Genomic DNA, 21,317 nt, shown 5'->3' with positions numbered 1-21,317 from the left:
CCCAGTCTAGACCAACATTAGGTCATATGATGTGGCTTTAACTCAAGAAGGACGTTGACCGACTTTGGAGACAAGGCCAAGGAATACATTCCCAAACCGGCTAAATATTCCTACATATTTTACTAGCTACATATAAATATATACACACACACACAGTATAGAGATATTTTTACAAGATCTCAATATGCTTGCAGAAATATGAAGGCTTTGTTTGCTTCACATATAATAGTCTCACAAGCACAGCCCAGTGGCCCAAGTTGTAGATTATTACAAGCAGATATTAACCAGATGGCTTTTATAATCTATGCTTTCCTCCTCCGTTAGCTGCCTTGCTGGAATATCTACCAGTTATGTCAACACTCAATAGATGCACTGGGAGCACCTTCCCTGCACTCAATAAAGGCCAAATGGATTCACACTAACTCCACTGATGTCATATCCTGTATGAATGGCACCGAAATTCGTATAGCTGTGAATCACATTCATTTTAAAACCCCCTAATGGTTTTTCAATAAAGGGAAAAATTCAACCCCCCCCTTCAACATGGAAGGAAACAAAGTATAAGGTGGAAGGCATTATACAGAGAAGATGGAGAGGCACTGAATAAAGGGCAAAGGCTGTTGGCTTCCTGGGGTAATGTTATAGTTGGATTTTTCTGCACTTACCCAGGGTGGGATAGGATAAATCAGGACTGCTAATTTATTAACATATAGAGAACTGCCCATTACTCATGACTGAGCTATGTTAATATGTTTTATAGGAAAACAAGGTCATAATGAGGATCTGGAGTAATTTATAAGGGTGTCCATACTTGGCTGTTCCAGACCAAGTCAGCAGCTTGTTGACCCACGTATGGGGAATTTCACAATATCAGGAAGGATAGAAAAGAACCCCCACTTGATCAGTTAGACTAAGGCAGTCACAATGTAATTTTAACACACTTATTAAATGTCAGTTAAGTTGTAAGCACTTCGATAAACACCACTAATTAGTGCATAAAGTTGAATATATCACTTAGTAATAAGTTATAAAGTGCTGTGCAATAAGTTATAAAGTGCAGTGCAATAAGTTAATTATAAAGAGCTCTGAAATCCAAAGGATCTATATTACCATAAACCATAAAATTCGGACGGAACCCCTTCACACAGATTTATACCCTACCAATATAATCAATAGTATTGTGCCAATTGATTAAGTGCTACCCCAATTGATCACCGATTTCTACATGAATTGTTTACAGTGTTATAAATTAAATTGATTTGCATAGAAAAATTACTAAGTTGAGAAGTTTAATTCATTAAATATAAAGTGCTACAGTGCTGTATAAGTTAATACTCCTACGTGAATAGTAAGATTCAATTGATTAAATTGATTGAATTAAATAGACTGCCATTTGATAGGATAAAAACTAAAATCAATGCTCAAATTCATGAAAAAAGGAGGAAAGTGAAATAAGAGGAGGTGGAGTTGTCCCAAAACTGCTACCTGAATTTTTTCTATCCCTGGGACACCACAAAGATGGAGAAGGCAGAGTAACCGGGACGTATGGGGGCCACTGACAGCCCTGCAAGACCGATATGTGACCTATACTAATTGGACATGTTTGGTCTCTGTTTCTAACAAGGCGTGTTGATGTGATCCTCATCCAACGGGCCTGTAGACCCCTCTGTATGATCTGATCGTTGACCTAGGGGACAGATCCACAGTGCATGCCCATCAGCCAGTGTTTGCCCACCTTAACAGACCCTGCTGTCAGACACTGGCATCTTGGCACCATCAAGAACCGAAGGAGTCAACACAGCACAGGATTTTTTGAAGGGCTATAAATATCTATATAGATATTTTAATGACTTTATACCCTAGGAATGCTATGTTACGCCCCACAGCTGGCCACCATTTGATTTGTTCAATTAGCACCTCTCTTGCCTGTCTAATTTACTTGTTGGGTTTCTCCAATGTAGCCTTCTACCTCCTAGTGGCTTGGAGCTTAGTGTGCCAAGCTGGGGTTCACTGACCTGCCATTTGCGACCATTCATCTCATGAGCTGTATATGTATGTGTTATGACTAGGGTTGCCACATGGCTGGTATTTTACCGGCCTGGCCGGTAAAAATGATGGCTGATCCCAATGTTATTTCTAGGGAAAAAAGTTAAATATATAGGAAGGCCGGTATTTTTTTTTCCAGAAAAGTTGGCAACCCTAGCTGTGACCCAGGTAGGATTAAGTGGGCACAACAAGGCAAATACAAAAAACAACTGGTCTAAAAAAAAATAGGAAAGTGCCTGTGTAGTGCCATTATAGTAGAAGTCCCTTAGTTCCTAATATTGCATTATTAAATTGCATTATAATACTAATATCTAGTGATTGCAGTCTTTTCTAATTACCTGTGTGCGACTGCATACCACAAATACCTCCAGTGTGTGTAAACCAATCTTAAACTTCCTTGGAAAATCCTTCCCAAATTGTATTCATCCCGAGTTAATCCGCCATCGACTGAGTGAATTAAGCCCTATTTGTTTTTTCGAAGGCTAATTTTGCTGGGTTCCAGGGGTCTCTGTTTTTCTAAGGAAAGACTAATTTAAGTCAGAGGGGGCAGGAGAAGGGAATGGCCCAGAAAGGGGCCTAAGAGGGTCTACTGGCAGTCCCTAGGAGCACAGCATGCATGACTAAGGGAATGTAAACAAACACAGCTGAGCCAGGCAGAAATTGGAAGGTTTTCTCATTAAAGAAATAAAATAAACAGATGTCCTTAAGCACTTTTGCCTGTGTTTTTCTAAAGGAATTGGAAATGCTTACATGTTTCAACAACAGAGGTGATATAGGACTAGATCTAAAGGTTCCCGGGGATGGAAAGGCAGAGCAGAAATTTGTGGCACTTCTAGTTGACTAATGACCCAGCGGGAGATGTCTATTCATCTCCGACACAGACTGGAGCGCGGGAGTTATCACTCACAAGTGGCTGTCTGTTTGGCTAAGTGGCAGAGAGAACTCAACCCCATACTTGGACCATTATTATTATTATTATTATTGCCCGTTACTGGGTAAATGGAGTGCAGACTCCTAATCCAAACATTTTGACGGATTGAGTTGAGTGGTTTGCAGTTGCTGAACACATAGAGAAATGTTACTGGAGATAAAGGGACGTTAACGACAATAGATAATAAAGAGATATTATACATGAAGTTGGCACTGTATTTATCCTGCCATGTGTTCTGGGGTATTATACATGGAATTGGCACTGTATTTATATTGCTGTGTGTTTTGGGTATTATACATGGAATTGACACTGTATTTATCCTGCTGAGTGTCCTGGGGTATTATACATTGAATTGGCACTGTATTTATACTGCTGTGTGTTCTGGGGTATTATACATGGAATTGGCACTGTATTTATCCTGCTGAGTGTCCTGGGGTATTATACATTGAATTGGCACTGTATTTATACTGCTGTGTGTTCTGGGATATTATACATGGAATTGGCACTGTTTTTATACTGCTGTGTGTTCTGGGATACTATACATGGTATTTGCACCGTATTTATACTTCTGTGTGTTCTGGGGTATTATATATTGAATTGGCACTGTATTTATACTGCCCTGTGTTCAAGGTGTTATACATGGAATTGGCACTGTATTTATCCCGCCATGTATTCTGGGTATTATACATGGAATTGGCATTGTATTTATTCTGCTGTGTGTTCTGGGGTATTATACATGGAATTGGCACTGTATTAATACTGCTGTGTGTTCTGGGGTATTATACATGGAATTGGCACTGTATTTATTCTGCCGTGTGTTCAAGGTGTTATACATAGAATTGCCATTGTATTTATCCCGCCTTGTATTCTGGGTATTATACATGGAACTGTCACTGTATTTATCCTGCTGTGTGTTCTGGGTCATCATACTGTATATGGTATGGAACTGTTGCTGTATTAATACTGCTATAAGTTCTGTGATGTAGATGTGGATGTTTTCTAGGGTTTGGTATATTGTATAAACCAGGCATTAAAATGACAAGAAGAGAATGGAAAAAAGCAGGGGTACAAATCCATAATACCGAATCCTCCACCAAATAATTGTCATGTTCAGCTGCCCATGTGAATGAAAGGGTTTCTGATTTATTAACAAGAAACCCCTCTGTCATATTTATCAAACGATTCTAATTTATTGGCTGATTCTCTGTAATAAAAAAACATTACCTTGTCCTTGATGGTAACGAAACTGCATGAATTCATATTGGTGGCAAAACAAAGCTATTGGGTTATTAATGTTTACATGTTTTTTTAATACACGGTGCTCCAAATTACAGAAACACCCAATTATCGGGAAAACCTCAGGTCCCAAGTATTCTGTATCACATTCGATACTTGGAGTTAAGGAGGTGAAACGGGGAGAGAAGTTTCTCAATAGAAGCAGAAAAAGGGCTCAGCTAACATAGCTGCTGAATTTTACAAGTGCAGTTGCCAGTAATGATCAGGAATGTGTTTTGATCAGTCTGCTACTAGCTAGGAAATAACAACAAAGATCTGATTGGAAACTGTGGAATTTAGCGCCAGTGTTACTAGATCAATCCTAAAATCTTATTTATTATCCTCCATAGCATTGCCTGGAGGGGTGGAATGTGATTACCCAAAACAGAGGATAATGAAATCTCTTCCTGCCTCAAGTATTTCTATAGGTCAGGTGAATAACAATAAGAGGCTTAAAGGGGCGACCAAAATTATTTTGCTGCAGAAATGTGCTGCCATAGTTTTATGGGATCTCTCTGTACAGACTATGAGCAAACTTAGGGACTGTTCCTGCTGAATTGTGCTTAGTACAGGGGAATACCTATGCTGCCATAGTTTTATGGGATCTCTCTGTACAGACTATGAGCAAACTTAGGGACTGTTCCTGCTGAATTGTGCTTAGTACAGGGGAATACCTATGCTGCCATAGTTTTATGGGATCTCTCTGTACAGACTATGAGCAAACTTAGGGACTGTTCCTGCTGAATTGTGCTTAGTACAGGGGGTACCTATGCTGCCATAGTTTTATGGGATCTCTCTGTACAGACTATGAGCAAACTTAGGGACTGTTCCTGCTGAATTGTGCTTAGTACAGGGGAATACCTATGCTGCCATAGTTTTATGGTATCTCTGTGTACAGACTATGAGCAAACTTAGGGACTGTTCCTGCTGAATTGTGCTTAGTACAGGGGAATACCTATGCTGCCATAGTTTTATGGGATCTCTCTGTACAGACTATGAGCAAACTTAGGGACTGTTCCTGCTGAATTGTGCTTAGTACAGGGGAATACCTATGCTGCCATAGTTTTATGGTATCTCTGTGTACAGACTATGAGCAAACTTAGGGACTGTTCCTGCTGAATTGTGCTTAGTACAGGGGAATACCTATGCTGCCATAGTTTTATGGGATCTCTCTGTACAGACTATGAGCAAACTTAGGGACTGGCACAGCATGGGTATTACTAGCAGGTATAACCTTGCTTGTTTATTGCGGATGCAATGTTTCGGGGCGTGACCCCTTTCTCAAGCATGCTTGAGAAAGGGGTCACGCCCCGAAACGTTGCATCCGCAATAAACGAGCAAGGTTATACCTGCTAGTAATACCCATGCTGTGCCGGTGTGTTCTGTGTCTATGTTGCTTTTGAGGTTGCCCGATTCCTCTATCATCGAGCACCTGGGATTCGTTTGTTTCTGGACGGCCAGGGTGTGCGAGTGTAAGTTTGTTCTTTTACAAACTTAGGGACTGTTCCCGCTGAATTGTGCTTAGTACAGGGAATACCTATGCTGCCATAGTTTTATGGGATCTCTCTGTACAGGCTATGAGCAAACTTAGGGGACTGTTCCTGCTGAATTGTGCTTAGTACAGGAGAATACCTATGCTGCCATAGTTTTATGGGATCTCTCTGTACAGACTATGAGCAAACTTAGGGACTGTTCCTGCTGAATTGTGCTTAGTACCGGGGAATACCTATGCTGCCATCGTTTTATGGGATCTCTCTGTACAGTCTATGAGCAAACTTAGGGGGCTGTTCCTGCTGAATTGTGCTTAGTACAGGGGAATACCTATGCTGCCATAGTTTTATGGTCTCTCTCTATACAGACTATGAGCAAATTTAGGGACTGTTCCTGCTGAATTGTGCTTAGTACAGGGGAATACCTATGCTGCCATAGTTTTATGGTCTCTCTCTATACAGACTATGAGCAAATTTAGGGACTGTTCCTGCTGAATTGTGCTTAGTACAGGGGAATACCTAGGCTGGTATAGTTTTGCATCTGCACAGGTGGCTGAATGTGAAACCAATGTCTCCTAGAGCAGTTAAACACAGGGTCGTACCATTCACCCTTGGCACCTTTTAGCGCACACACTCATTTTAATGAAGTGTTAGGACACTGTGACTCATTAGGAGTACTTTGCCTCTTGGACTCTATAAATAGATGTGTGTACCCTGTTGGGTTATGAGCAGCGAAAATTGCCATATTAGCTTTTTAATTGATGGCTTACAATGATAAGAGCAGACATGTCCCCCTTTTTTAAAAGCTGCTAAGCGCATTAATTCGAAGCTGTTTAAATAGGAAATAAGTCATCAGGTTTTATGCACTTTACATAAACATAACGCTTACAAAATGAGCTCAGAGTTTAAAAAAAAAAAAAAAAAATAGGAAAAAAACGTTCAATTCATTCAATGTGGCAAAAAAAGAAAGAAAAAAAAACGTTAATGAATGCGGCTGATTTTCTAATGTTAAAAAAATGTTTGCACGACACGTAGATTTACTGTCTCCAATGTGCGTTGTAAAACTTAATTTGTTTTAGCTTTCGGCCGTATGAATGCCGGCAAGGCATGATGTTTTACAGGCCTTTATGCAGGGTGGGGAGTGGGATTGCGTCCTAAATGGCCGCCATGTTGTTTCTTGAGAAGACGTTGACTCTTACTGCTATGGCACTGCTTCTTATAGGATAAAAATGAGGACACTATGGCAGCCATTGGTGATCTGAACGAAAATTACAAAAGCAAAAAGGACGCAAATTTAAGTGCTATTCCAGTGGTACTTGCATACGATACATGCAACTAGTGCCAATATACAAGTGCCAACCTGATTTTCAGATTTAGCCAAATCCCTGAATCAAGGGGTATGGATTTGGGCAAACCAAATCCGAAACACTTCTTCTACATCGAAAGAGATAGCGCACAGTCAGAAATACCCTATGTGAACAGAAAGGGATCAGCTTTGGTTCAGCCAGGCTTGTAGATTTGGCAAATCCGAATCCTGATAAAAACAACTTGGATTTGGCCGAATCCCAAACCAAATCTGGGATCCGGTACATTCCTAAAAGTAACCCAGAGTCATTCAGAAAGAAGAGAACTCATCTCTGTTATAGATACAATTCCAGCCAGAAAGAATGAAGACACTGCTGCGAACAAGAGTGCAGCTATTATAAAACCGTACCACCACCAGGAAGGGTTAAAAGGCTTACCAGACACTAAGGGGGTTATTTACTAAACTCCGAATGAATCTGGTCAGCTTTTTGGGGCAAAACTCAATTTATTTTTTTTTTAACTCAAATTTTTCGAGATTTATTAAAGCCCAATGCTGCAAAAAGCCTGATTTCGAAAATCCGCCATCTCAGACCTGCCGAGGTTGTGTATAAGTCAATGGCAGAGGTCCCTATCTTATTTGGAAGTTTTTATGGTCTGTGCTGGAATTAGCCCGAAAATCTGATCATTTCGGGCAAAAACATTTAGGGGCCGATGCATCAAGGGTCGAATATCGAGGGTTAATTAACCCTCGATATTCGACTGGGGAATGAAAATCCTTCGACTTCGAATATCGAAAAAGGAATAATCCATCGATCGAACAGGAATAATCCATCGATCGAACAATTAAATCATTCGAATCGAACGATTCGAAGGATTTTAATCCAACGATTGAAGGATTATCCTTCGACCAAAAAAACTTAGCCAAGCCTATGGGAACCTTCCCCATAGGCTAACATTGGGTTCAGTAGCTTTTAGGTGGCGAACTAGGGGGTTGAGGTTTTTTCTTAAAGAGACAGTACTTCGACTAGCGAATGGTTGAATAGTCGAACGATTTTTAGTTCGAATCCGTCGAAGTCGTGGTCGAAGGTCGAAGTAGCCCATTCGATGGCCGAAGTAGCCCAAAAAACACTTCGAAATTCGAAGTTTTTTTACTTCGAATCCTTCACTTGAGCTTGGTGAATTGGCCCCTTAGGATTTTCAGGAAAAAGCCAAAAAAAATTCAGTGATTTGGGAAGAACCCCCGAAAAAATCGTACGATTTGGGTTTTTAATCGATTTGATCAGGTTTTTACCCAAACCAATTAAATCAGGCTTTTTTTGTAATAAATAAGGTAAAATCGGGCACGGGAGTTTGGTTGTTTTTTTTTAATTTAAATAATGAGATAAATTGGGATTTGAGTAAATAACCCTATAACAGAAGACAGAAGCCCCCTCTGATGCACGAAGGCCACAACAAATCTTAGTGCAAAACCATCCCTTTGTGCAGTTCAGGAAATTCAACACTTTCCAATTTCCCAACATTTCGTAAATACGTAAACCCTTTGACCACACAAACGAATACGACCGTCCTGTGTGACGATGCGGTTTTCCATTTCCAACCACGCACGAGGGTTTGCCAAACTGATTCATTTCTGGGATCTACATAATCACGAGCCAATTCAAGTCTGACCAAATCAAACCAGCTCGTCTTTAGGAAAATCGATATAATATGTAGGAAAATAAATGATATTCAGATTTACCTTCCCGTATCTTGTTGCAAAGGTTCCCGTGAGTAACGAGTGAAAAATAATGATTGTTTCGTCCAAATCCCATACGAACACACGCTGAAACATAAAAAAAAAAAACAAGCACGGGGGGTTAGGTTTCACCTATGGAACCGTCATAAAAATGTTGCAGAAATAACTGGTAGTGATCCTTCTGCCTAGAACTTTCATTTTCAGTATTTGGAGCTGCCATATTGTTCTACCTCCAGCAAAGTCTAATGCTATTGACTATTTTTTAGTCTTTGCATATGTGCAACAGATCTGCCAGCCATTAAGTAGCAATGATGTGCTACAGGTCTTCTTCAAATGAATGGGGAACCTCTAAATGCCTGAATGATTATTAAACCTTGAATTTTTCTGGTCGAGTTTTTAAAGAAAAATTTTTTTAGAGGGGGGAAAACAACCTTGAAATTTTAGAGATTTATCATACTCCAAGGCTGCTAAAAATCAGAATCCAAAAATACTCCATCTCAAACCTGTCGAGGTCATGTAGAAGTTAATGTTTCTTGACATTGTGAGCCGCGCAGGTTTTCGCCTGCAAATCCGATAAAGTACATTTTTCGGAGCTTCAATTGTACGACTTGAATCGAAGCACAAGTTTATCACAAGCTTTTTTTTTGCTCCGAATTTTTCGAGAAGATTGATTGATAAATGAGTGGATGGGAGTTTGATAAACTTGAGATTTAGTAAATAACCCCCCATTCGTTTTGGAAATTTTTTGGGGTACTTGCTCTGTGTAGGGACCAGGGTGGACAGGTCTCTGAAGGTAGCCCAGCATCAGGAATGGTTCAACCTGAAGGTAAGACTCTAATGTTGGCTCTTAGGGCTCTCCTTCTGAGTAGCAGATTGGAGTTTCCTGTGCCCAAGCCTGACTGCTACATTAAGGGGGCTATTTACTAAACCACAAATTTATCTGGTCTGGCTTTATGAGGGAAAACTCAAATTTTTCTACGCTGCAAAAAGCCCAAGCTGAAAATCCGCCATCCCAGACCTGTCGGGGTCATGTATAAGTCAATGGGAGATGCCCCTATACCAATTGGAAGTTATCGTGGTTTGCACTGGGTTTAGCCTAATAATCTGATATTTTCAGGGTCTACTAGCAAAAATTCAGGAAAAAAGTCATAAAAAATCATACGATTCTGGGTTTCACTTGATTTTATCAGGTTTTTTCTAGATCTGATTTATTCGTGTTATTTTATTACTAAAAAAGGCAAAATTGGGGATGGGAGCTTGGTGGAGCTTTTTTATTTTAAATATGAGATAAATTTAGATTTTAGTAAATAATCCCCTAAATGTTGGGACTAGGACCAGTTCTGAAACCCAATTTGGAAAATTAGTGGCGGTTGTAATCCCAATGCAGTACTTGCTCAGTGTAGGGACCACGTTGGACAAATCTACTCTCTCTTTTTTTTTGGATGGCATTTGCTGAAGGTAGCCCAGCATCAGGAAGGGTTCAACCTGAAGGTGAGACTCTGTGGTTGGCTTTTAGGGCTCTCCCCCTGAGTAGCAGATTGGAAGCCCAAAGGACGCCTGACTGTAACATTAAGGGGGGCTATTTACTAAACCACAAATTTATCAGGTCTGGCTTTTTGGGGCAAAACTCAAATTTTTCACAGGAACAAACCCTCAAATTTTTCAATGCTGCAAAAAGCCCAAGCCAAAGCCATCCCAGACCTGTCGGGGTCATGCACAGTATAAGTCAATGGGAGATGCCTTGTCCCAATTGGAAGTTATCGTAGGTTGTGCTGGGTTTAGCCCGATAATCCGATATTTTTAGGGTTTTCTGGCAAAAAAAAGTCATAAAAAATCATACGATTCAGGTTTCCACCCGATTTTATTTTGTTTTTTTCCAGATCTGATTTACTCGTGTCATTTTATTATTAAAAAAGGCAAAATCAGGGAAGGGAGTTAGGTGGAGCTTTTTAAATTTGAATTATGAGATAAATTCTGAAGCAGTACTTGCTCAGAGTAGGGACCGCAGTGGACAGATCTACTCTCTCCTTTCTTGGATGGCATTTGCTGAAGGTAGCCCAACATCAGGAAGGATTCAACCTGAAGGTGAGACTCTGTGGGTGTGATGGGTTTGTTACTTTTATTATTTATTATTATTTTCAGTTGGATGTTGAGTTGCAGGCATCAGCGTGGCAGATTCATAGCACAGTGGTACATGTGTTGGCGCTACCAGTGCTGCTCTTTGAGTACCAAGACCACACAAAAGTGAGCCTATCAGCAATTTAACTTTGCTCCTTGAAAGAACCTGTTTCTGGACAGCCTCTCACAAACATTATGCTGGTTCTTGGCAGGAAGGAAGCTGCTGACTCAACTCAAACCATCACCAGGAAAATGTGTAAACAGAAAAAAAAGCAACAATAACAGCAATATAAGAAGTTTATTTACAACATTGTGATATTCTTGGACCCCAGCCCCATGTCATTGTTAGTGATGACTACCCTTTTTAACGCAATATTCCTAGAGCTGTCCCATTGATATAGAGTAACATGTGTTTCTGCCTGTTCCCCCTGACCCGACACAATCTCGTTCCAAATCATTTAATTCCAAAGTCAGTAAATCACAGCTCATTAATTGTTTGGTACTTTTTTTTTAGCAAGAGCAGAGTTCACGCTCTAATCCGCAACATCTGGGAAAGTTTGGCACAATGGACCATTACCAGTCTCTGCATTTATTATGACTGGCAACGTTGCCCTCTCGAGAAGATTTTAGCAATGTTCCGTTAAAGAGACAAAGAAAAAAAGATTTCCCCCGCACTGATAATTTCATTTTTTTCATGTCTGAAAGTTATGTTTGGTGGCGTGGATTGCAAAATATCCATATACACAAATAAGTCACAATAATTCAAAGAACACCCTTGTAGCTATAGGAGCTCTTGGGTGTATTTTTATTTATAGATACACCAAGCATCTACCTCCCCATATACTGTATGTGTTATGTGTTAATAAAATACCTCTATTTCATTATCCACCGCAGGAGATGGGTCATTATTTCTTTTAGATCTTCCGCGTAATTTGGCGTCAGATCCTCGGTGTTGCTGATCATTTTCTGAGTCTTTAATTGGAGTGGAGGGACCATTGTGAGCATTGTATTCCCCTGAAACATAATGGGCAGGGCATATTAATTCAAACACAAAAAAAAATGAGGTTCAGAGATGTTTAATACAGTGACTCTTCTTTCATAGGCAGTTCTGGAAATTTCAAACCTTTTGAGCTGTAGCCAATATGACCAAGCCTTCTAAAGGACATGGTCAACAAGTGAATACGGGCAAGACCTACCTGATGTCTAGTATAGGTCAATCTAAAAAAAACCAAAAACAACTGGACTTGCTGAGTAATCAATGAAGACATTTCACTACTCATCCGAGCAGCTTCTTCAGTTCAACTGACAGTTGCGTGACACATTGGATAATCCTATCACAACTACACAGAATCAACACCTCTGTGAATTTCTTCAGATGTCACCTCTTTGAAGAGTTACAATGTGCCATTGTAAATGGATTAGTGGAAGAGTTTATATACCGAAAACTTCCCACACCAGTCAGTTGAACTGAAGAAGCTGCTCGGATGAGTAGTGAAACGTCTTCATTGATTACTCAGCAAGTCCAGTTGTTTTTAGATTGACCTATACTAGATATACCATGACCTGGATGAATGAAAATCTTCATAGTCATACCTGATAGTGGTTCTGTGCTCTGGTTGGAGATGTGTTGAGAGGATTCGTGGATTGAGTAAGCGGCTGTAGACAGGGCTGTGGGACTGATGCTGTTTGTGGGTACATACGGGGAGTTGTATGAGGAGCTGTAATACTGTGGGTACTGGCCTTGACTGAAGCCTGGGTATGATGAATATTCCTTTAAAGAATAAATATGGACCTTAGTATAATATACATCATAAACCTTGAACAATGGGTCATGGATAAAGCTCAGAATTAGTCAAGTTAGTAGCAAACGCCCTTGGTCCTACTCATAGTGGGTTCAGCAAAGCACCAGTTGTGGGTAGAAAGTGGGAGGGTGAAGCACATACAGTAGGGCAAGATGGCAACAGTAGATCAAGATAGTAACAACTGTATAAGACGGCAAGAGTAGGGCCAGTATTAGCGATAGTAGGGCAATAGTATTATATGTCAAGAGTAGGACCAAAGGATTGGCAATAGGACAGTGTGGAGACAGAAGAACAAGATGACAAACAGTAGTGAAAGATAGTGACAATAGCATAAGGTGACAAGAGTAGGGCCAGTATTAGCGATAGTAGGGCAATAGTATTATATGTCAAGAATAGGACCAAAGGATTGGCAATAGGACAGTGTGGAGACAGAAGAACAAGATGACAAACAGTAGGGAAAGATAATGACAATAGCATAAGGTGACAAGAGTAGGGCCAAAATTAGTGATAGTAGGGTAAAAGTAGTAGATGGCAAGTGTAGGACAAAAGGATTGGCAATGGTACAGTATGGAAACAGAAGAACAATATGCAAATGCATTATAGAGCAAGATGGAGACAGTAGGGCGAGGTTTTATAGAAATACAACCCCCAGCACTTGTCAAAAGATCCAAAGGGCAGTGGAAAGGACTGTTTTATCTTAGAGAAATAATGGGTACCCATAACAGCAATTATCCTATCCCTGCCACAATGAATGATTTAGACCTAAAATAAGCTCTGAATATGTACCTGTTTTTCATAAGAGAGAGACTTCTCCCAGTACCAACCGGATCTCTCAGAATAGTCTAATCTTTCCAGTACAGATATTTACTCCTGCGCATCAATGAAACATTATAAAGAAGACTTGGTTCCCCATCCAAATCTTACCTGATGCACACTTCCAAAGGCTCCTGCGTTGGTCAGGCCATTGGTTCCTTGATAAATACCCGATGGACCTAAACAAAAAGTCAATACACTTAATTACAAAACATTTACTTTTGGCAAAGATTTTGGCAAACATTTACTTTTGGTTTCAAAGATTAAAGGGACACTAGGCTGTTTTTAAACCCACTCCTTTTCCCTGAACATAAAAAAGCAGATTTTTATAATAGTTTAAACCTAGATATCTGGCTCTTGGCTGGTTGAAGATGTTGAGGCTTCAGTTATATTTTCTCAGCAGATTCGGGTCAACCCTTCCTATCACCAATGCAAGGAAATTATGGACCACAGACTAGAATCACTTTAGCATTTATCCCTCTATTTCAGGTATGGACAGGACCTCAGTATATGGTCTTCCTACGTCCTCTCCCTAAAGACCCTGTTTGTTTTTATTTTAAGATTCTGGATTAACTAGGGAATGAACAGCTGAATAAACTACTACACGCCAGGGGCCATCACAAAGGAACAGTGAGAAAGAAGATTTTTGCCAGGAAGGAGTTAGACGGCGATATGGTTCTAGGAGCAATTTGCTACCACATGCAGCCTCCGGGCGTAAAAAATTAAGTATTTGAAATGTTAAAGTGACTCTTTGTTTATGGGAATATCTGCAGCACATCACCCAGGACAATGGGCTTGAATAATCTATTGTCTTCCACTGGGTGATAATTTGTTTCTAAATGGCTAAACATCTTTTCTGATGTTTGAGATGTTTGCTACCATGGGTCATAGAAAATGTTGGCAAGTTTTCCCGGTAGACACGACTAGGATGTCCCACAATGCATCTCTTGGCCGTCAATTGTGATTTTTTTTGGCTTTCATAAAATTCAATTTCTTTCATTTACCAAATCAGGACCACATACTTGGGGATATAAAAAAACACAAGTTTGTTTAAGAAGAATGATGTTGTTTGATATTCCAGAACATGATGTGCTTTGGAGGATACCAATATCAATAAATTAAGTAAGGACTTCCGAAAATGTATCCCGCAGCTGCAGCAGTTGACATAAATCTTATTTGAGGATAATCATTACTCCAGGGGTTCTTTGTCCTTTTAACAGTGGTCCCAATAAAGTTTGGGTCAACCCAAGAAATGGTTTTAGAATCGGCTACTAGACCTTTCACATAATAATGGAGGTCATGGAGACACATCCTCAACTTCATGGGACCCAATTTTGGATCCTGACCCATAGGTTAGGGCAGAGACACACGTGGAGATTCAGAGAGATTAAGTCGCCCGGCGACAAATCGCCTCTTCTTCAGGCGACTAATCTTCCCGAACTGCCTTCCCACCAGCTAGAATATAAATCGCTGGTAGGGTGGCACTAAGAGTGCTTAGTTTTCCCGAAAGTCGCCCGAAGTTTCCTGGTGAGGCAACTTTGGGGCGACTTCGGAAAATGAAGCGCTCCGAGTGTCTTCCCACCGGCGAGTGCTTAGTTTTCCCGAAAGTCGTCTGAAGTTTCCTAGTGAGGCAACTTTGGGCGACTTCGGAAAATGAAGCGCTTCGATTGCCATTTTGCCGGTGATTTAGATTCTAGCCGGCGGGAGGCAGTTCGGGGAGATTAGTCGCAAAAAGAATAGGCGATTTGTCGCCGGGCGACTAATCTCCTCGTGTGTCTCTGCCCTTAAGGCTAAGAATCACGGCATTTGCATTAGCCAACCGAAACTAAGATGAGGCACATCTCTCTAGTGATCCAACTGCCCAATCAATGTCGTGACATTTATTAAAAAATCTGGATAAAAAAGTTGTGGCATTTGTCGTAACATTAAATTTCAAATTTCTAAAGCTTTTTTAAAAGAATGAGAAAGCAACGAATTTTAAGAGATTCGTGGAAAAAAATCTAACTCTAAATCAGTCAAAACCAGTTGAACAGTCAAAATCAAAATGCGACTGTTAGTAAATGACCCCCTAATTGAAATATAGTAGCGATATTTGTCAATTTGACATTCATTAAATGCATTTGCACCTCGACCTTTACACCTCAAGCCAAGATTTCATATATCGATGAAGAATTGGGTTGTCACCTGTCCGATTTTCCAAATTAGGAAAACCGGGCAGAATTTCCTGAGATTGATGGGGCAAACGGCCAATCGCTGATCACCATGTCATAGCTCTGCCCCTGATGTCTCAGTCCCGTCCCCGCCATGTCACAGTCCCGCCCTATCATGTCATGGCCCTGCCCCCCTATGTCATGGTCCCGCCTCCCCCTGGATGTTTGTCGGGGGAAAGATGGCAACCCTAATAAAGAAGCCTAGAAATATACTGTATTTCAGCCAGGGGCTGTAACTACAGAGGAAGCAGACCCTGCAGTTGCAGGGGGGCCCAGGGGTGTAGCGGCCCCGGTGAGGCCCTAATTAATGATTTTAATTTAGAATGGTAGGCTAGGCCAACTTATCAATATTTTTGGGCCCTGCATTGAATTTGTTGTGGGGCCCCGTAGCATCTACTTACGCCACTTATTTTAGCCAGTGAATATCCAATAACATTTCCATTATATGTTCATGATAGAAAACGATATGTTCTATATTATGCATTTGTGTAAATACTGCCCTAATGTATAAGGCAATAAATTAGTACTTTATTATGACTATTGTATGCTAGAATTTTACGGACTGCAGCAACCGTAATGGGAAAAAAACTGCTTTAATTGGCTAATTAGAGCATATCTCATAGAAAAACAGAGGCCCTGGGTTCATTCCGAAAATAAATACATGTGCACAAGAATGACTAATTTCTTTTTTGTTAGACGTATATAAATTGGTCCCTGCAGACCCGAGTGAGACAAATGCTAAAGTCTTGGAGAACACTGTGTCAGAATGCCTTGCAGTTTTGGCAAAGCTCTTCATTCCTCACTGATGGTGACCTTAATGAAAGATAGGAGCAATCTGTTTCCCTCTCAAAGCCTTTCTCTCTCTACGCTCAGCATTTTGGATTTCATTGTCCTAACAAGAATCACTTCATTAGAGGGGGTTTTGCTCCGGTGAATTAAAAATTAACCTCGCTCTTTCTCTCTCTATATATATGTATATTTCTTCAGCAGATTTTGAGGGTTTAAAGCAGGAATGAAAGTGTTTATAACACAAAAATCATTTCACAAATTGAATTCTGAGTCCGTATAATTGCCATGTAGTATATGCTTTGTTACTGGGACAAATGTTTAGTGACCTCATGTTTCCATGACAAAAGGTCTGGGAAAATGTACAAAATCTACATTTATTGCATAAAGGCAGAAAAAATATTCCTAAGGACAGGGTTATAAAATATCAAACTGGGGGATGCAGAGGGATTGTATGCACTAAGAGCCGCACAATAAAAAATAGGGGACGCTCCCCACCTGCAACATATTTGGTGTCTGTGCGATTCTCTTTCCACTTTCTACTGGATGCAGAGGGATTCCCAGATATTTCAGATATAGTTTCCTTTAGCTGTGGGGCTTTAGGGCAGAGACACACGTGGAGAGTCAGGGAGATTTAGTCGCCCGGCAACAAATCGCCTCTTTTTCGGGCGACTAATCTCCATGAACTGCCATCTCGCTGGCTAGAATCTAAATCACCGGTGGGATGACACTCAGAGTGCTACGTTTTCTGAAGTCGTCCGAAGTTGTCTGACAAGGAAACTCTGGGCGACTTCGGATAACAAAGCACTTCGAGTGCCATTCCACCAGCGATTTCGATTCTAGCCGGCGAGAAGGCATTGCGGGGAGATTAGTCGCCCCGAAGAAGAGCCGATTTGTCGCAGGGCGACTAATCTCCCCGAATCTCCACTTGTGTCTCTGCCCTTAGAGTTAAGCAGCCAAGCTGAGCTCTATCACCCTTCTGAATCGCTACTCCCTGATGCTAATTGCAAATGCCGATTAAAAAATTTGGACATATCTTTTCTGCACTGGAGTGAACAGAAATTGCTAGATATTAAAGCACTACTTTCCCTTAGCATTGATACAGCTCAGAAATGCTTCAAAATGCTATTTTTAGGGTGGATAAATTGCATTCCTCTTGTGCTTTGATTTGCTCTGCCATTTAAACAGAATGCTAAAATATATATATATATATATTTATATAAGTAATGCAAGTAAAATAAAAAATATGTGTGTATATATATATAAATATATATATATAGATATATATATCTATATATCTATATATATATCTATATATATATATATCTATCTATCTATCTATATATATATATACGGTATATATATATATATATATATATATATATATATATATATATACACACACACACACACACACACACACACACACATACAGGTATGATATCCGTTATCTGGAAACCTGTTAACCAGAAAGCTCCAAATTATAGAAAGGCTGCCTCCCATAGACTCCATTATAATCATATTATAATCCAAATTTTTTAGAAAATATTGACTTTTTCTGTGTAATAATAAAACAGTCGCTTGTACTTGATCCCAACTAAGATATAATTAATCCTTATTGGAGGCAAAACCAGCCTATTGGGTTTATTTCATGTTTACTAGATTTTCTAGTAGACTTAAGGTATGAAGATCCGTTATCCGGAAAACCCCAGGTCCTGAGAATTCTGGATAACAGGTCCCATACCTGTATATATATAAATTGCAAGTAAAATTATATTTTTTTTAAAACAAAATACATTTATTTATTTAGGAAATGTAGGGTAGTTACAACAAAACAAATGTATTCTCTTTTTAAATTTACTTTTTTTACTTTTTTAAATTGAACTGCAAGCTAAAGAATAAATGCAAAGAGGATCATAATAAGGTTTTTTTTTTCCAAATGCTCATATTATCAGCACAGTTACCTGATGGGTATTTTAAATTAATTTTTTTGGCTCTTCACAACGCGATTATTATTGGTATTTTTATATATATTTTTACTGGCCGTAAAGAATAAACTATATAACATCAGTGCAGACAATGTAATAATATATCAAGTCCTGGGGTGGTTTTAGGACAAAGAAAACATAAAGTAAAATTAAACGGAGAGATTATCAAAATTAAAGCCCATATTCTGTTTGTAGAAATCACTGGATAGTTCATGTCAACAAGCACTTTTGAAGAAAAAAAAAAAGCATTATTTGTGAAACATTAATTGTACTGTAAAACTTGTGATCTGACCCCTAACAAATGAGGCCTTTCAATTCCCCGTGGACTTTCTGGAGGGCTAAAAATCAGCTCTGCCGCCATAATCTTAGACTAAAGTTAATCAAAACCATCTGGAGTGAGGGGGGAAAAAAAACTTTAAAAGAAAAAAAAAGTCTTATTTTATGGAGAGTTTGGTTTTATGGAGCAAACTTGTCTTCTCCCCCTGGTTGTTCTGTGTATTTTTTGCGGAAAAAAAAAAAAAAGATTCTAAAAAAGATTTTAGAAATTTCCCATTGTACTATAAACTAATATTATAACCCTTTATTTAGCCCTGACTTCTTCTGTTTTACTATTGACGGATTCTCTCGCAGCCTTTACACCAAACATCTGAGAGGTTGGATGAAAAGTTTTGGGGGAAAACAGGCAAAATTATCCAACAAAAGCAAAAATAGCATATCTTTAATGAAGTGCAAGCGACTGAAAAGGGGTGGAGAAAATGTTTGTTATTATTCGGTAGGTGATGTGAAATAAACTTCTATTTTGAGCATTGGACGTAAAAAAATAAAAAAAATAAAACGAGTGCCCAGAATAAAAATAAAAATAAAATCATTGACAACTATTGAAAAGTAATTGTTGGTCTCTTAAAAGGTTAAATCATAGCAGAAAACCTCCTGAATAGTGATGGGATTTCACCCGTCCCTAGTCCTGAATCATATCGCTAAAAGAGCAGTGGGGCTTACCCGAGATATACTCTTAAAGGAACAGTAACGCCCAAAAAATGAAAATGTCTTAAAGGAACGACAATGTTATCTGTTGTGTATCCTGTGCTTGAATGGCTGCCCCCATGGCTACACAGCAGCTTGTTTATATAAACTATAGTAGTACTTATCTGTTATCTACTGTGTATCCTGTGCTTGAATGGCTGCCCCCATGGCTACACAGTAGCTTGTTTATATAAACTATAGTAGTACTTATCTGTTATCTACTGTGTATCCTGTGCTTGAATGGCTGCCCCCATGGCTACATAGCAGCTTGTTTATATAAACTATAGTAGTACTTATCTGTTATCTACTGTGTATCCTGTGCTTGAATGGCTGCCCCCATGGCTACACAGCAGCTTGTTTATATAAACTATAGTAGTACTTATCTGTTATCTACTGTGTATCCTGTGCTTGAATGGCTGCCCCCATGGCTACACAGCAGCTTGTTTATATAAACTATAGTAGTACTTATCTGTTATCTACTGTGTATCCTGTGCTTGAATGGCTGCCCCCATGGCTACACAGAAGCTTGTTTATATAAACTATAGCAGTACTTATCTGTTAACTACTGTGTATCCTGTGCTTGAATAGCTGCCCCCATGGCTACACAGCAGCTTGTTTATATAAACTATAGTAGTACTTATCTGTTATCTACTGTGTATCCTGTGCTTGAATGGCTGCCCCCATGGCTACACAGCAGCTTGTTTATATAAACTATAGTAGTACTTATCTGTTATCTACTGTGTATCCTGTGCTTGAATGGCTGCCCGCATGACTACACAGCAGCTTGTTTATATAAACTATAGTAGTACTTATCTGTTATCTACTGTGTATCCTGTGCTTGAATGGCTGCCCCCATGGCTACACAGCAGCTTGTTTATATAAACTATAGTAGTACTTATCTGTTATCTACTGTGTATCCTGTGCTTGAATGGAGCCAAGAGACAAGAGAGTTAATATAATGCCCTACACATGAGCCCACTGTAAAATTTATGTTCCATATTTTATAAAATGTCTGGAGAAAACCGGTTACCCTACAAAAGTTTAAGCCAGGACTTTTGCAGGCAATTCGGCTTCAAAAAAGGAAAAGTCGCCAGCATTTTTCGAACCTTAATGCATTTTCGGCACACAAGATATGATATAAGTGATGTGGCAAATTCAACTCTGGCGAAAGAGGTAACATTCAATAAAATCCGCACTTTAGTGAATTTGCAGAGTAACATTCGTTCGCCAGAGCGAAAAGTCAGCTGGCGATAGAGTGCAAATGACCGCTAGCGTCGGTCCCGTTCGCTAGTGAATTGGCGATGTCCCTGCGGGTGACAACGCTGGCGAAAGGCTGGCGAAAAGGCAGTAAATCTGCCCCTTGGAATGCGGCATACGCACAGATCCCGCATGTTTCAGTCTACTTCAGCTGCAACACACAGCCGTGGTTTCGCTAGATCGGATTTGCAGCCACCGTGCCTGTTTTTCATTATGGCGGGGGTCAGGGGTTAAATACAGCAGAAGCGAAGGAATTTTTCTTTCAATTTCATTTATTCCGTATGCCTTACTCCCAGTCCTCCCATATCGCCGGCCCGGGCGCAGGAACTGCGAGGTTAAGTAACTTTCTAGGAGCCATGAAGTGTGCGTGTCACAAGCTGATTTCAAAGTCAGACGTCATTTATTCAGCATTTGCCCCAATTTGGAGCATTGCGGCTTATTTGTACAATCAACGCGGCACAATATTCAATGGGACATTTATTGCGCTGTTATCTAATACGGGGCTGTCAGGCACTTGGCTGTAGGGCGGCTAAAGGGG

At 39.9% G+C, this 21,317-nt stretch overlaps 1 protein-coding gene across 2 annotated transcripts in view; it reads right to left on the bottom strand.

Annotated features, from left to right (window-relative positions):
- The window catches only part of LOC108701771 (eyes absent homolog 2), a 120,072-nt gene that overhangs the window by 21,821 nt on the left and 76,934 nt on the right, over positions 1-21,317 (bottom strand). For both annotated transcript variants that reach the window (XM_041576044.1, XM_041576045.1), the window contains exons 7-10: positions 13,627-13,694; positions 12,494-12,671; positions 11,772-11,914; positions 8,786-8,869 (exon numbers count right to left, since the gene is read on the bottom strand). In XM_041576044.1, coding sequence (XP_041431978.1) covers positions 8,786-8,869; positions 11,772-11,914; positions 12,494-12,671; positions 13,627-13,694 — 473 coding nt within the window. The remainder of the gene's footprint in view (positions 1-8,785; positions 8,870-11,771; positions 11,915-12,493; positions 12,672-13,626; positions 13,695-21,317) is intronic.

The sequence above is a fragment of the Xenopus laevis genome, chromosome 9_10L (genome assembly GCF_017654675.1).
Source record: "Xenopus laevis strain J_2021 chromosome 9_10L, Xenopus_laevis_v10.1, whole genome shotgun sequence".
Classification (NCBI taxonomy): Eukaryota; Metazoa; Chordata; class Amphibia; order Anura; family Pipidae; genus Xenopus; species Xenopus laevis.
Note: the sequence above shows the minus strand (reverse complement) of the source record. Positions and strands in the feature narration are given on the sequence as shown.